Here is a 14,600-nt window from a genome sequence, read left to right on the forward strand (position 1 = left end):
TCCCACAGTCCAAAAACACACGTTGGTAGGTGGATTGGAGACTCAAAAGTGTCCGTAGGTGTGAGTGCGTGTGTTGCCCTGTAAAGGACTGGTGCCCCCTCCAGGGTGTATTCCCGCCTTGTGCCCAATGATTCCAGGTAGGCTCTGGACCCACCGCGACCCTGAACTGGATAAGGGTTACAGATAATGAATGAATGAATGAATGTATGCAGTGGGGGGCCGGTTTCAATCCACGCCTTGGGTCACTGCCTGTGAGGAGTTGTTTTCTCCCAGTGTCTACATTCAGTCAGTTCAGCGTTCTTCTATGCGCTCTGGTTTCTTCCCATAGTCCGAAAAATGCTGGTCCCAAAACCTGAACGAATGAGAGGGTTGTGTCAGGAAGGACATCTGGCTTAAAAAACACATGCCAAGTTGAATCTGTGGATTATAATGATCGGCTGTTGGGCTCCTAAGTGGTGCAGTGCTCCAAGTGTTAGCCCTATAATCAGGAGATCACTGGTTTGGTCCCCAGTCATTCGAAGCTGGGGGTCCTAGAGAACACAGTCCTCACTCTCTTGGTGGATAGGATGGCCCCTCCTTTGCCCTCATATTTCTGCACATGGTGCGGGCCAGCACAGGCATCAGTCCGCTGATGTGACAGATCTAAGCAGTTTGCTTTCTCCTCTGATGCATTAAAACTGTTCAGTAGTCTTGCTTTAGCAGTAGCCTCATGTGTCTTGGAGGAAATGTGTTTGACCCCACCCTCCTGATATTTATATGGGTAATATATCTCCATATTCTATATCTTTATTCTTTATACTATTTCCAAGCCTAGAACCGCTGTACATGACACAAAGACCAGGAGAAAAACCTACAGACGTTAAATGAGAGTAGAGCGATGACAAGAGACGAGACAAGCAGAGATGAGAAGAAGTGAAGCCTGAAGAAAGAGGAGATCTAAAAGAAGAGAAGGCTGTGAGCTGATTACTGTGTGTTCATTCATATCTGGAGCTGATTACTGCACGATGACGGCTGGAGATGAGAGAAACTCTTCCCAGAACTGCTTTTAATGACATTAGAGCATTTAGCATGCTCAGGGGCATTAAATCAAGTTTGTCTTCAGAGGGCACTTAAGTCCTCAAAGCCACAGTAAGAAAGCCTGGATTCAGGGCAGATCTGCAGAGCCAAGGACAGTGTGTGAACCATGGCAAGGACAGAAGACATGTGGCACTCATAACAAGCACACAGAGAAAATTAGGGCCAGTAAGGGTTGGCAATATGGCAAAAGATATAACAACACGATACAAGTAAACACATACAAAGATGGCTTCTTTGAAAATGCGAGAGTGTCAAAAACAATGCTACCAGCGCCCCCTTTTGGAAAGTCCTCAGCCTGCTAAACACGAATGAGTGAGTGAGTGCTAGGCAAACACAAGACACTTTGCATCTAAACTTTTGAGGTAGAAATTTGGGAACTAAATAAAACTACACTGTAGGTGACTCATAGTCATAGCCAAAAACTGGTAGGTACCTGCTCACCCAATCATTGAGGTCAAGGGTATTGAAGGGGAGTTTGTTAGATTGCAAATGTACTGCCTGGAGATCCATCACTGGAGTTCCACTAGATAAAAGAGTAAAAGGGAGACCCTTTTGACCCTCCTGCAAAAGTTACATAGTGCCGTTTCTGCAGTTTCAAGCCTGGACAAGGACAAACAGAGGCTGTATTCTCTCTGTTACAGAACAGTGGAGCATCACAGTGCCTTTGAAGTTGTAATTTTAAGGTAAAAAATATACTACCTAGTGTTCCTTTAAAACGTAATGACTGACTTTGAGGGGACCAGCAGAATCCACACAGTGTGAGTGTGTAAACAAGTTTTGGTCCCCACAAAGTGATATATACCTGGTAAACACACACGGCTCAGCTTCTGAGTGATTTAGGAGATAGAGAATGAGAAGCTGAGGAATTTAATTAAACTGAGTTATGCACCACAGATCACACACACATGGAGACAGTTGCAGCCATGAACTGCTTAAGTGTGTGTGTGTGTGTGTGCTTATGTGGTATGCTGTTCTAGACACATATGGCTTTGTGTCCTCGCAAGAACAAAGGTAGCCTCATACCAGCTCCCACTACAATACTATAGAAACTGCCCATATCCATTATGTGTAGTTATTATTCATAATTATTGCCATTAGCTTTGAATGGAAAGTAATTGTCTGCTCCGGAGCAACCGCACAAGGCTAAGGTCACCATGCTCAATGCCAAGTGTCGACCCCACTGGGCTATAAACCCCACAACGTTGTGCTGGGAGCAGAGGGACTTTGTTCTGTGGAGTGACAGAACTCTCCTCAGTTCCTCTGAGATGAGACGGAACGGTGTTGGTACGTGGCCTAATCAAAGCTTTTGTTTTGGGCTGAATGCACTTAAGTTGTATACATCATTAAAAACGAATGTGCTTTTATTGTGGAAGCGCATACACTTGCTCACACACATGCACACAGATGTTATCAGGTCATCACTGCTGACCCTGGAGACTAGAGGGAATGTGAAACAGCTAATAAACCCCAAGCAGGTCTCTCTCTCTCTCTACTCAACACCAGATGTTTCATCTTACTGATAGCCATCTTATCTGGAAGTATCTTTAGCATTAAAACACAAGCCTAGAGCTTTATTCGTGTCTAATGAGCTGCAACAGCAACAAGCCAGTGATGTCTACAAGTGCTCGTATCTGCAAGAACACACTGTGGTTTATTTTATTTCAACCTAAGGGTTAAAGGACACCTACTCAGTCAACAGTTCTTCTGAAATTAAGTGGATTAATAAGGAGTTTACACACATCGGGGCTTGGTGTGTACATTTTATGGGTTTTAAAAACATTAAAACTAAAATGTATATGTACACGGCATATACACAGGAAAATACCAGATGTGTGTGTTCCCTGCAGAGGGCGTTTTCACTTATCTTCACATAGAAATACTTACTGTTCAAACAAATGGAGAACAGTCTGAAGCAGCATTGTTGGGAATTGTAGGTCAGTAACAGAGTAGTGTAGTATTCAGGGACGCCTGAGGCTCTATGGCTCTGGAGAGCGGAGGCGAGGAGGAGTGTGGTCTGGCACAGAGGGAACGACCTCCTGCTAATGAAAACCGGCTGAAAAATACACACACACACACAGGGATAATGATTGAAATACAGGTACTCTCTTCCACAACTGCTCTACATAATCCTACACTGCTACAGACTCTACTTGGGGATACAAGGAACGGTACATTATTATTATGCCTTTTCAAGCCAAGAATGAGGCCATATTCCAGAACGAGAGTGCACACACACACACACTTAACCCAGACTATGTCACTTATTACCACGAACACTAGGGTGGGATAGAAAGGGATAAAGAAATGCAGAAAGCAGACTTGCGGTACACTGTAATGCACTGCCACTCTGTGTAACTCAGAAAGCAGATCTGTGGTAGAACACACTGCCACCAGCCATGCTTTAACTAACCCTCCATCCACCGGAGCCTGACATCACTTTTCCACACGGTTCATTTATAATTTCACATCAGAACCTTAAACTGTGACTTGAATTGAGTAGGTTTAGTTCATCTTTAAAAAGTGCCTAATTAATCCTCGTATTCCTATCTCTTTCGCCTAAATATTGTTAAAGGCAGCGTCCAATTACTCGCACTTGCACCCTTGCTTACTGTACACTGGCCTATTAAGTGTGCAGGGCTGTAGCCGTCCCATTTTACCACATTCTCCCCAACAGTGGTGGTCATGGGTCCTTCACCCACAATCCACTGCAGTCCCATGATGTTTCATCCACAGAACAGGCGAGGTGATCATTGATCTGATGACACTGATGCTACTTAGGTACAAAACCCTAAGAACGTCTATAACAGGCCTTCGGTTCGAGTGATGTGAGAGTTCCTCTCGTCCAAAGTCAATAGTCCATACCACTGCCTCATAACACTGTCCTTGCAGAACGGTTGGTATTGGGTCATAATTAAAAAACATATGTAGAAGGTCTCCCAAAGGGTCTCGCTCTAAACCGTCTTCATTCATTTCAGTTTCACTCAAAGGAGAACTGAATCATTCTTTAAAGCACTACACCACCTAGTGGCCACAACTCCAACAACAGTCCAGCTGTTTGTCCACTCCCTCTCATCCCACAAAGACTCCCGAATTTCCCTTTAAAAAAAGAATTGAACAAAACGCTCCTATTACCGACATTTTTAAGAAATGTATTCCGCTGGAAATCTCAGTTGATTTCAATGATATTTTATTCAAAAATAAAACAAACAAAACAAAACAAAAATAAATCACATTATTTGAATGTCATTGGTATAACAGAGGCTGTGTTTAGGAGTAAGAAGAGGACTACGGGATTGGTTCTGTCCCGACTTTTGACACATGGGACCAGGTCAAGAAAAGCCCGAATGCACTGAAGCACCATTTCTAGCCGCACATCACATTCTGGTCCATTCTGTGTCTCAGCCAGGGCAAAAACAAGGGAGGGGATTTAAAAACAAGCAAACAAACAAACAAAAGAAAACAGTTAGGTTTTGCTGGTTATCACGAAAACCAGAAGAAGCCCTTCAAATAGTGGCATAGTCTCTTTCTAGTACTTTGCTGCTGTTTATAAATTTACCACTCGGTGAGAAAGGAAAATAAAAGCTTGTGATGAAAGTAGAAACATTTCCATGCGGAGAATTAACGTGGTTTCAGTTTACAAGCAGAGACTCAGTTGGTTTCCCTAGTCACAGAGCTCAACGTCGTCTGTTAAAAACCACTAGGTTAATTAAGGGTCAGCATAAGTGGCTCTCACTGGAGAAAGACCTGGAACAATGTAGCGAAGGGGGTGGGTTGTTATAATGCAGTTGGCACGGAGTTACTGCCTGCAGTTTTGCATAACCTCATTTGAAACACCTCCCACATGTTGAAACACCTTTCCCTAACAGTCCCCGATGTTTAAGCTGGAGTGCTTGACTATAAATATATTTAAGTTGCATAAATTAAACACTATGATTAAAAACATCTGATTAAGGCAGTCGAACGGATCGTGTTTGAGTGCTGGATGAGTCTGTGGCCTGTTGACGTTATTGCTGGTAGCGGTGAAGTTTTAGCATGCCATCGAGAAGCAGAGCTGGCGTCCTCATCCTGTGGATGGCTCAGATGTGGAATGGCACGAGGCTGAGGCGTAGAGTGGGTCTGAATGGTTATTCCCCACTGTCCCGGCACGTGAGGATTCGTTCCACTGTTGTCTGAGGGTCGAGGTCATGACTCAGAGGAGGGAGGCGTCCATTTTGATGGCACGGCGAAAGACGGAACTGTCCTCTCTCTCTCTCAGACTGGCCCTTAGTCCTAAATGCAAAATTAGAGAGTGGTCAGCGTATGTGGAGGTAAACGTAAGTCAAATAAACCGGCGGCGAGGGGAAACGCTACATGGATGTCTTATTAAAGAGCATTCTGAGAAACATGGCGGTCCAACATCAGCACAAAAGCTATGACTAGTGCAGGAACACTCCCTTGTTTTGTAATCTAATCTCCATTTACTGCTTCGGTATAATGCTGTCGGTTACCACATATTTCCATGTAACTACAGAAGAGAACTCACTCAGAACTTAAATAGAAGTCAATGGCACGTTGCTCAACTCTGTGTGCAAGACTTTATAACGCATTACATTGAATAGTTTTCTTATTACTTTTGATTTATTACTTCAGAAGCTTCTGTCCTTTTCCATATACTGGAAAACAGGTTTCAAGCCTTGTTCAAGTCTTAATCGACAAGAGCCATAGACCACAGATGTGGCAGCGAGAGATTAGATTAAAAAAGTGTTGAAGTGTCCTTTAAAGTGCGTCTAGACCAGGGGTCGGCAACCTTTACCACTCAACGAGCCGTTTGGACCTGTTTCACACAGTAAAGAAAACACTGGGAGCCACAAAACCCTTTTGAAGTTTTAAATGAAATAACACTGTGCCTTTGTGCTGTGTATAAACAAACTATACTGTGTTACATTTATGAAATTAATGAACGATTGCAGAGAAAATTAAATAACATTTCTGCATGCAACAAAACATTTTTAACTCCGAAAAAAAAAGACGTTGTGTTGATGGTTAAGTAAAATACTCAATGTCTGAAAAAAAACTTAATTATTAAATAAATTATCCACTGGCAGTAAACAAAAACGCCGTCCTCTCTCTGCGTGCTGTCATTATTTTACTAGCGCCGTGCAGTCAGCTGTCAAAAAGTTCAAGAAACCGCACACTGGCGGGTGTCGCACGTTGGAAGTTGTGACGTGTATTAAGAGCAAAAAAAATATCTTAAACATTAAAATATTTTAGATGTTACAAGATCGCAATAATCTTCATAGAACTACATTTTGAAAATGAACAAAACAAAATAAAATACATTTTAATTAAATACTCATTAATTATTTTCAAAAGCTGAGCCGCATCAGAGGGATCAAAGAGCCGCGGGTTGCCGACCCCTGGTCTAGACTAAAGTCAAAGTCTACAGACGTACGCAAATCATTCAGAACCAGGACTCAAGACTTTAGCATGCAGATAGAGACTCTCCACACACAACACACCATAACCAGCCCATATTCACATTGACAGAATAAAGCGTTTTTAAAAAATAAGGGTGGTATAGATCAGGAAGCCCCACTGTTCTCAGGTCAGTCATAAACAGGTCATGTTTCACTCATTCATACAGCATTAGAGGTTGTTGTTTTTTTTTAATTATTATTATCATTATTATTTTTATTAATCCAAAGGCAACAGAAGAATGTTAGTGAGAAATAGCACACAAAGGTAAACAGTGTGCCGTTCATACACTGGAAACAAGAGAAAAAAAAGCAATAAGTGATGGTGGTGCAGCAACAAAAGCAGACCTTGATGAGGAGAGAGACGAAACACAGGTAGAAGCCCATGCATCCAGAAAGCTTCCTATTTCCAAAGCCAACCTTGCATGCACACACTAATGGCTGTAAAGTTAACGGCTCCTACACACCCCTCTTTAAAAGTTCAGTCTCAGAAGTTGGTTGTAAAAACGAGACTGATCAGTCCACCTCACTCCACATGTCAGACGGCTTCTTTAACTGATCTATCACAAAGGCATCTTTGCTGTCTATTTCCTTTTCTCAGGAACAGCTTGTTTCAGACTCATGGCATAGAGCTGTCTACACAAAGTAGAAGCATGTACTGAAACAAGATCTGAAACACGAGCGGAGCTTGACTTTCTCCTCAGTCTCAAAGATTAAAGCTTCAAGTACTAGTCATTTGAAGATAACAGCTTCAGTGGTCTACCAGGTCTAGTACAAGTGTAGGGCCTATATTTTCTTTATCTTTTAATACTTATTTGATTAAAAGTACTCTTGGTTTTTCAGTTTCCTCTTTCTTACGCAAGCAGACAGTCTTTTATCTTCACAACATGCCTCCTGAGGAATAAATCATTTAATAGCCATTTATAGTGGAAGTCTAATAAATGGTGTACTGGTTTGAATCAGTTGAGGAGTTGGTCATTTAATTTTTAAATTAATGCGCACCATTCAGCTCTATTAAAAATGTCCCTCCATTGTGAGGCAACCTTAAATTAGATGAGAAATAACAATAACAAGCAAAAGCAGACCACCCTGCTACAGAGCACAGCTGTGCATCAAACCACACACAAACACAGAATGCAAAAAAAAAAAAACAGCTAAAAAGAGCAGAGAGCTGAAATGAGCATGCCGAGTCCACCATGTATTAACACACCTGTGTCCCCCCTTACCTCTGTCACTGGCCACTGTCACCAGGTGAGATCTCCGTCTCTTTATGAACCACTACCTTGGTGACTGACATGTCTGGGTGCTGCTCTTTAGCCTCTTTTATAGCCTGAGCCAGAGCCTAGCTCAGAGCAATCCCATGCAAGAAAACCAGGGGGAGACAGAGGACACAGCGCACACAGGAGGATCATCAGAATAAGGCAAGAAAGAATAATCAGTCATTGAATTAACAATGTTAATGATCCATTTGTTCAATTTCAACATGCAATGTGGAGCGTTCTTTTCAAATTATTCAAAAGCCCATAAATTAGGTTTGGACGAGGAAAGTATACAAGTGTCAGACAGATTCCGTACCTGGTCATGATCAATATTTGCATCTCCTGTGATGACAATCCTCTTCTCAATTCGTGTCTCTGAGATGCCTCCCTTCACTGTCTAAAAGGAGGGAGAGAGAGAGAGAGAGAGAGAGAGAGAAAGAGAGAGAAAGAGAGAAAAGAGAGAAAGAGAAAAAGAGAGAAGAGAGAGAAAGAGAAAAAGAGAGAGAAGAGAGAAAGAGAGAAAAGAGAGAAAGAGAGAGAAGAGAGAAAAAGAGAGAGAAGAGAGAAAAAGAGAGAGAAGAGAAAGAGAGAGAGAGGGAGAAGAGAGAAAAAGAGAGAGAGAAAAAGAGAGAGAAGAGAGAGGAGAGAAAGAGAGAGAGAAAGCTGAGTTAAAACATGGCTGTAGTTAATATGCAGAGGGTATGCACAGGGTTCAGGGCACTGACCTTTGTGATGTGTGTGGTGGTTGTGGTGCTGTTGTTCTCAGATGTGATGGTCTGTGCACTCATCAGGACTCCAGGGTCTGTGTCACCATTGGCATCGACCTACACGTTTCCCAAGAGTGAGCGATTTCAAATAATCTCCAAACATTTAAAGGAACACTAAGCATGCTTTGATTTTTTTTGCACTGAGGCTCCCCCTACAGTTGCAGGCCGTAATTCACCTTTACAGCACTATCCTATAATCAAGAGGGAGGGAGGGAGATAGTTTCGTACTCTCCCCCAATTGTTACATAGTGCAGTGTCTGCAGTGCTGAGCCTAAAGCAGAAATGACAGAGGCTCTGTTCTCTCTATTACAGGTCAGAGAAGTATCACAAGGACTTTGAAACTGTAATTTAAAGGTAAAAATACTACCTAGTGTTCCTTTAACTTATTCATTCATTCATTATCTTTAAGCGCTTCTCCAGTTCAGGGTCGCGGTGGGTCCAGAGCCTACCTGGAATCAATGGGCGCAAGGCCAGTCCTTCACAGGGAAACACAGACACACCTACGGACACTTTTGAGTCGCCAGTCCACCTACCAACGTGTGTTTTTGGACTGTGGGAGGAAACCGGAGCACCCGGAGGAAACCCACGCAGACACAGGGAGAACACAGACAGTCACCCGGAGCGGGAATCGAACCCACAACCTCCAGGTCCCTGGAGCTGTGTGACTGCGACACTAACCTGCTGCGCCACCTGCGCCCTTGTTCCTTTAACTGATTCGTCATTTTGTTGACGCATGTCTTGACACATCCCAAATGTAAATTCCCTTAGAAAACTCAATTTTACATCAGCATTAGATAATGATGCTAATACTTGTAAATGGCACTGTACCTCAGCAGATTCATACGTGATGGTTTTGGTCTCGGTATGAACTACAGGCACCTCTGTGGTCATCACTGGTTGCGCTGGTTCTTCAGACTGCTGCACAGATAGTGGAGATCAGTCAGAGACATGGAACAAGACGATACCGAAACATCCTTCAATCACAGTCTTAATTTAATTACTAATACTCCGGATTCTTCCCTCAAACACCTTCATTTTAGAAGACATCACACGTAATGCATGCCACAACATGCATCCTGACAACACTCTTCAGGGTTCAATATTAACTTCAGGCCCAACCTACCCACTGAAAGTCTTACGCTACACCATTTGAATACGGAAACCAGACAAGGCACTTTACAACGCTGCTGTCTAACCATGTATTTTACACACCCCTGGTAACTGAGCAGTTGTTAATGTTCAACCCTGCACAAACCCATGCAAAACACCATGCAGGCTTTTCATTTACGTTCATCATGGAAACACAGCAGACTTATTAAATGTCATGCTATTGTGTCACGGTTAAACAATCCTGTGATCCAAATGTGGTCATGCAAACGTGAGCACTGTGGGAAAACTGTAAACAGTGACGGTTATCATTTCTCTTGAAGTCTACAGTGATCACTTGGAGTCAGAAATCAGAGCTAAGGAGAGTGAGAGAAGTCCCTCTGGAGTCCGGTATTAGTCAAGAGCTGGTGCCAGGCATCGAGAAAGACTCAGTGAATGGTTAAAGTCATCCAGGAGCCTCAGGGTCTGGTTACCTCTAGGAGAGGCATTGCAGCAGCACTAACTGGGTTCATTTCCTCCTTCATCCTCTCCATTTCCTGTGGATCCTCCTCTACATCCTTCTTATCGTTTGGTTTCTCTTTGTTTTCACAGACTACTCCTCGTGTCTCTAGTGGTGCAGAGCTTCCAAATCCTTCCTCACTTTCCTCGCCAACTTCGGTATCTGGTGGCAATTGTTCTTCCATGACGTCCTTTTGCATGTCCTCTTGAGATGGCACAAGTTGCACTAAAGTGGTACAAGTTCCCAATGTTGATAGATCACTTTCTTCATTCAGATCTTCTAGCTCCTCAGTGGATGAGCCAAGATAATTATCAGTGCTAATCTCTTCTGAAATCTCTCTCTCTTCGTGATTGAAGCTATCAACATCTTCAGAGATTAACCTTATGGTAGGGGTAGAGCTTCCTGAACTTGTGGACTGTTCCTTCTCTTCCAGCACATCCTGACTGTTCTCAGAACACAAGGGATCTTCTTCAATGGTGGGACTTGATGATTTGTCATACATCATATACATACATTGACTTTCCGCAAGAGATAAATCTCCTATTTCTCCATCATCATCTCCCATGCACTGGGCAGCAAGTGACAGCACAGAGTCCATCTCTCCCGCTGTCACCATAGCCTCCATTTGCACAGCATCACCTTCCTTCATTGTCACAATCTCAGGCAACCACCTGTTTGTCTCTAACTCTTCATCGGTTTCTTCTGTCTTCTCCAAAGGGATATGAGCAGAAAGGTCATCCTCCTCGATACAAGTCTGAGGAGCCAGCACTGGAGCAGCATCAGCAAAGTCAGGTTGGATAAGATCCTGCTCTGCCATGTATATCTGAGCTTCACCAGAAGGGGGAGCCATTGCAGAATTTTCAGCATTCTCTTGGGCTCTACATACCAGGCCAGCTGTGCTCTGATTGGTTGACTCTGGCAACATGCTTTCAAATACTGTGGTCTGCTCTCCCATTTCCCTTTTAATGGTGTTTCCAAATCGAGCGTTGAGTGGCAACAATTCTTCCATAACAGCACAAACAACCTCATCTATAAACCGCTCTACAATGTTACGGTCCTCACAGAGTGGGAGGGACTGCATCGTAGTGCTGTGATTTCCCAATTCTGACAACTGGATTTCATTTTTAGCTTGTTCTAACCCATTAGCTGGTGACTGTAACTCTTCAGCCAAGCATTGAGTTACTGGTGAACAATCTTTTCTGTCATTTATGGCATTCTCTAGTGTTTCTGATGACTTCACTTTCTGTGCCTCATATATAGCATCTTCATATGGAGGTGACATCTCTGCCTCGCAAGGAGCTACATTTTCCTCAGGGTCACAGTGAGGTGATTTCTCCTCGGCCTCATATTGAGGTGATTTCTCCTCAGCCTCATACTGAAGTGACTGCTCCTCAGCCTCACAGTGAGGAGACTTCTCCTCGGCCTCACAAGGAGCTACATTTTCCTCAGGGTCACCGTGAGGCGACTCCTCCTCGGCCTCACAGCGAGGCGACTTCTCGGCCTCACAAGGAGCTACATTTTCCTCAGGGTCACAGTGAGGCGACTCCTCCTCGGCCTCATATTGAGGTGATTTCTCCTCAGCCTCACGAGAAGGCGACTTCTCCTCAGCCTCACGAGAAGGCGACTTCTCCTCAGCCTCACGAGAAGGCGACTTCTCCTCAGCCTCACGAGAAGGCGACTTCTCCTCAGCCTCACGAGAAGGCGACTTCTCCTCAGCCTCACGAGAAGGCGACTTCTCCTCAGCCTCACGAGAAGGCGACTTCTCCTCAGCCTCACGAGAAGGCGACTTCTCCTCAGCCTCACGAGAAGGCGACTTCTCCTCAGCCTCACGAGAAGGCGACTTCTCCTCAGCCTCACGAGAAGGCGACTTCTCCTCAGCCTCACGAGAAGGCGACTTCTCCTCAGCCTCACGAGAAGGCGACTTCTCCTCAGCCTCACGAGAAGGCGACTTCTCCTCAGCCTCACGAGAAGGCGACTTCTCCTCAGCCTCACGAGAAGGCGACTTCTCCTCAGCCTCACGAGAAGGCGACTTCTCCTCAGCCTCACGAGAAGGCGACTTCTCCTCAGCCTCACGAGAAGGCGACTTCTCCTCAGCCTCACGAGAAGGCGACTTCTCCTCAGCCTCACAAGGATGTGACTTCTCCTCCGTCTCATATGCAGGTGACTTCTCCTCAGCCTCACAAGGATGTGGCTTATCAGCCTCATAAAGAACTAACTTCTCACAGTCTCCATAAGGTGATGAGACCTCCTCCTGTGCCTCAGTAAAAGGAGATTTCTCCGGAGTATAACAAGAAGCTAACTTTTCCTCTTCATCCTCATATGTAGGTGGCTGATCCTTATCAGTCTGTCTGGCATCCTCATCCTCCAGCACCTCCTTTAAAACTGCAGGATGTAAGTCTTGTTTGACACCTGAACTCTGTGAGATGCAAAGGATACTTTACACTTTATAAGTTTTCTATTATACATAACAGAAAAACACACTACATAACTTGTAGAAAGCACCTGTACCTAATAAAATAATACACAATTCACAGATCTGGCAGTACTTTCAAGTGGACAACGTGAGAGAACTGATAGAACATAGCATAAAAGTGACAGAATGGAATGGCTTGTGACGTTTCTACTCTGAAAATAAGTATTGACTAATACCACCTTGTGACATTTTTCTAATCAGGTTTTTTAGTTTTTAAGATAATCATTTAATAATCCCACGGTGAGGATATTTACAGGACTCAAGCTTGTTTAAGGGTTTTTTTAAAGGACCCAAGCTGCCCCTCCATCCGATTGCCCTCATCTTGCCTTAAAAGCAAATCGCTGTTTCAGTTGCAGCTCTAATTTAAAACACTGCTATTCAGTAAGTTCTCAGTTCTGTTCTGGGTTCTTGCTCAAACCAATAAAGACTAATAATAATTCTACATATTTGTTTTGGTATTTTTATTTTTAGTGTGTCAACAGAAGTGGGGGCATCTTGTCATGAACAAAAATAAAAATGAATAATAAAAATGTTCAGGTATTAACAGAGAGCTAAGAGATCAAACAACACTCTTGACACTGTATAAAATGGTCTGTGGGAATGTACTAAAGACTTCAGTATCGTTGACACATCCACAAAGCATGTGTTTTCCATTCCATATCGTGATGTATGGGCCTCTGCACCATGTACGCGACTACAATTTGTGTCATGGTCTTCATGATGTCCATACTGCAGTCAGACTGCTCCTTCATTGGCTTGATGTTTAGGTCTTGCTTTGGTCTACTATCGCCTGCCTGGTCATTTCTGGTGGCTGTTGATGCTGTATTAGTTGATGCAAACATTAGTTTGTTGCAAGTGATGTTGGGAGTTACTCTAAACACCCTGCAACAGACCTTCTCCAAAACTGATTACTCCACTACAGATTATAATAATGATTTAGCTTAGTCATGAGGCTGTTGACCTCCAACAGGGGCATTGTTTGACCGTTGGAGGAGCAAATTAACCACGAGTACCCACCCAGCCCACATGTAACATTTGTTTAACAAAGACAAGATGCCACTAACAGGTCCTCTGGGAGAATCATCCATCATAGCAGTACAGTTTTCCTCTCATGGTAGCAAAGTGGAGCTTGTCCAAGAGATTAAACGATAATATGCATGCTAAAGAAAAAGAATTCAGAGCTAAATATAGCACAGCACCCAAGCGAAAGGCAACATTAATAACTTGGTCCTAAGAGTATTTACAGACACAGAAGCAATTGCTTCTTATGGTGAGAATTGGATTTTGTCCCAAAACAATTTCCAGGCATGAGTATGATATAATGCTAAAGATATTCTGTGGTTTTCAACAACAACAACTCTAAGCAAACGGGAAAAATGGTGGGAAAACGGGAAAACTTCAGCATCTGCCCTCCCCCGCAGTGTCTAGACTACATTCTTGTTCCAGACATGGCCATTACACGAGCAAATTCCAAACCCAAATATCACATGAGATCAAGGCCAATGAAACTAGCAGTGATGCAGAACACATCGTGCTTGGACAGTACAATAACGGCTAAGGCATTAGGGCTACCTCAGTGGTGCTGGCCTCCTGTAGCTCAGGCTTTTCTTCTGAATCATCCTGAGGAGGTTCTGCTTTGGCATCTTCTGCAGGCTAAAGAGGAAGACAGAAAAGGTGTCAGTTTATACCACTTTGGTGAAAACCTAAAGTACAAGTGTCAAGATTGTTAAAGCTTTAGGTGGGTGTTGAACATGGTCCGTATGGTACATGAGTCATGAGAAAAATCATGCAAGCTGCAAGACAAATCCTAAATAAGGCAAAATCTGCACTGATGGCTTAAAACAAGCAAAATCTTGGCTCAAGATCTGCTCAAGCTTGATAATTAGCTTAGGGAATAAGCAAAACCCTCACTTAGCCCCAGCTAAGCCCTGTATTTGTTCAGCTACTGAAGAATTACTAATTATA

General features: G+C 43.5%; 1 protein-coding gene across 4 annotated transcripts in view; it reads right to left on the reverse strand.

Annotated features, from left to right (window-relative positions):
• Positions 1-4,254: 4,254 nt before the first annotated feature.
• LOC136677639 (band 4.1-like protein 3) overlaps positions 4,255-14,600 on the reverse strand; it is a 50,432-nt gene continuing 40,086 nt past the window's right edge. For 2 of the 4 annotated variants that reach the window (XM_066655216.1, XM_066655215.1), the window contains exons 17-22: positions 14,208-14,288; positions 9,385-9,474; positions 8,515-8,613; positions 8,106-8,186; positions 7,757-7,872; positions 4,255-5,346 (exon numbers count right to left, since the gene is read on the reverse strand). In XM_066655216.1, coding sequence (XP_066511313.1) covers positions 7,762-7,872; positions 8,106-8,186; positions 8,515-8,613; positions 9,385-9,474; positions 14,208-14,288 — 462 coding nt within the window. In that variant the 3' untranslated portion in view covers positions 4,255-5,346; positions 7,757-7,761. The remainder of the gene's footprint in view (positions 5,347-7,756; positions 7,873-8,105; positions 8,187-8,514; positions 8,614-9,384; positions 9,475-14,207; positions 14,289-14,600) is intronic. The other 2 variants (XM_066655217.1, XM_066655218.1) reach the window with 2 other exon arrangements.

Source organism: Hoplias malabaricus, chromosome Y, assembly GCF_029633855.1.
Source record: "Hoplias malabaricus isolate fHopMal1 chromosome Y, fHopMal1.hap1, whole genome shotgun sequence".
Taxonomy (NCBI): Eukaryota; Metazoa; Chordata; class Actinopteri; order Characiformes; family Erythrinidae; genus Hoplias; species Hoplias malabaricus.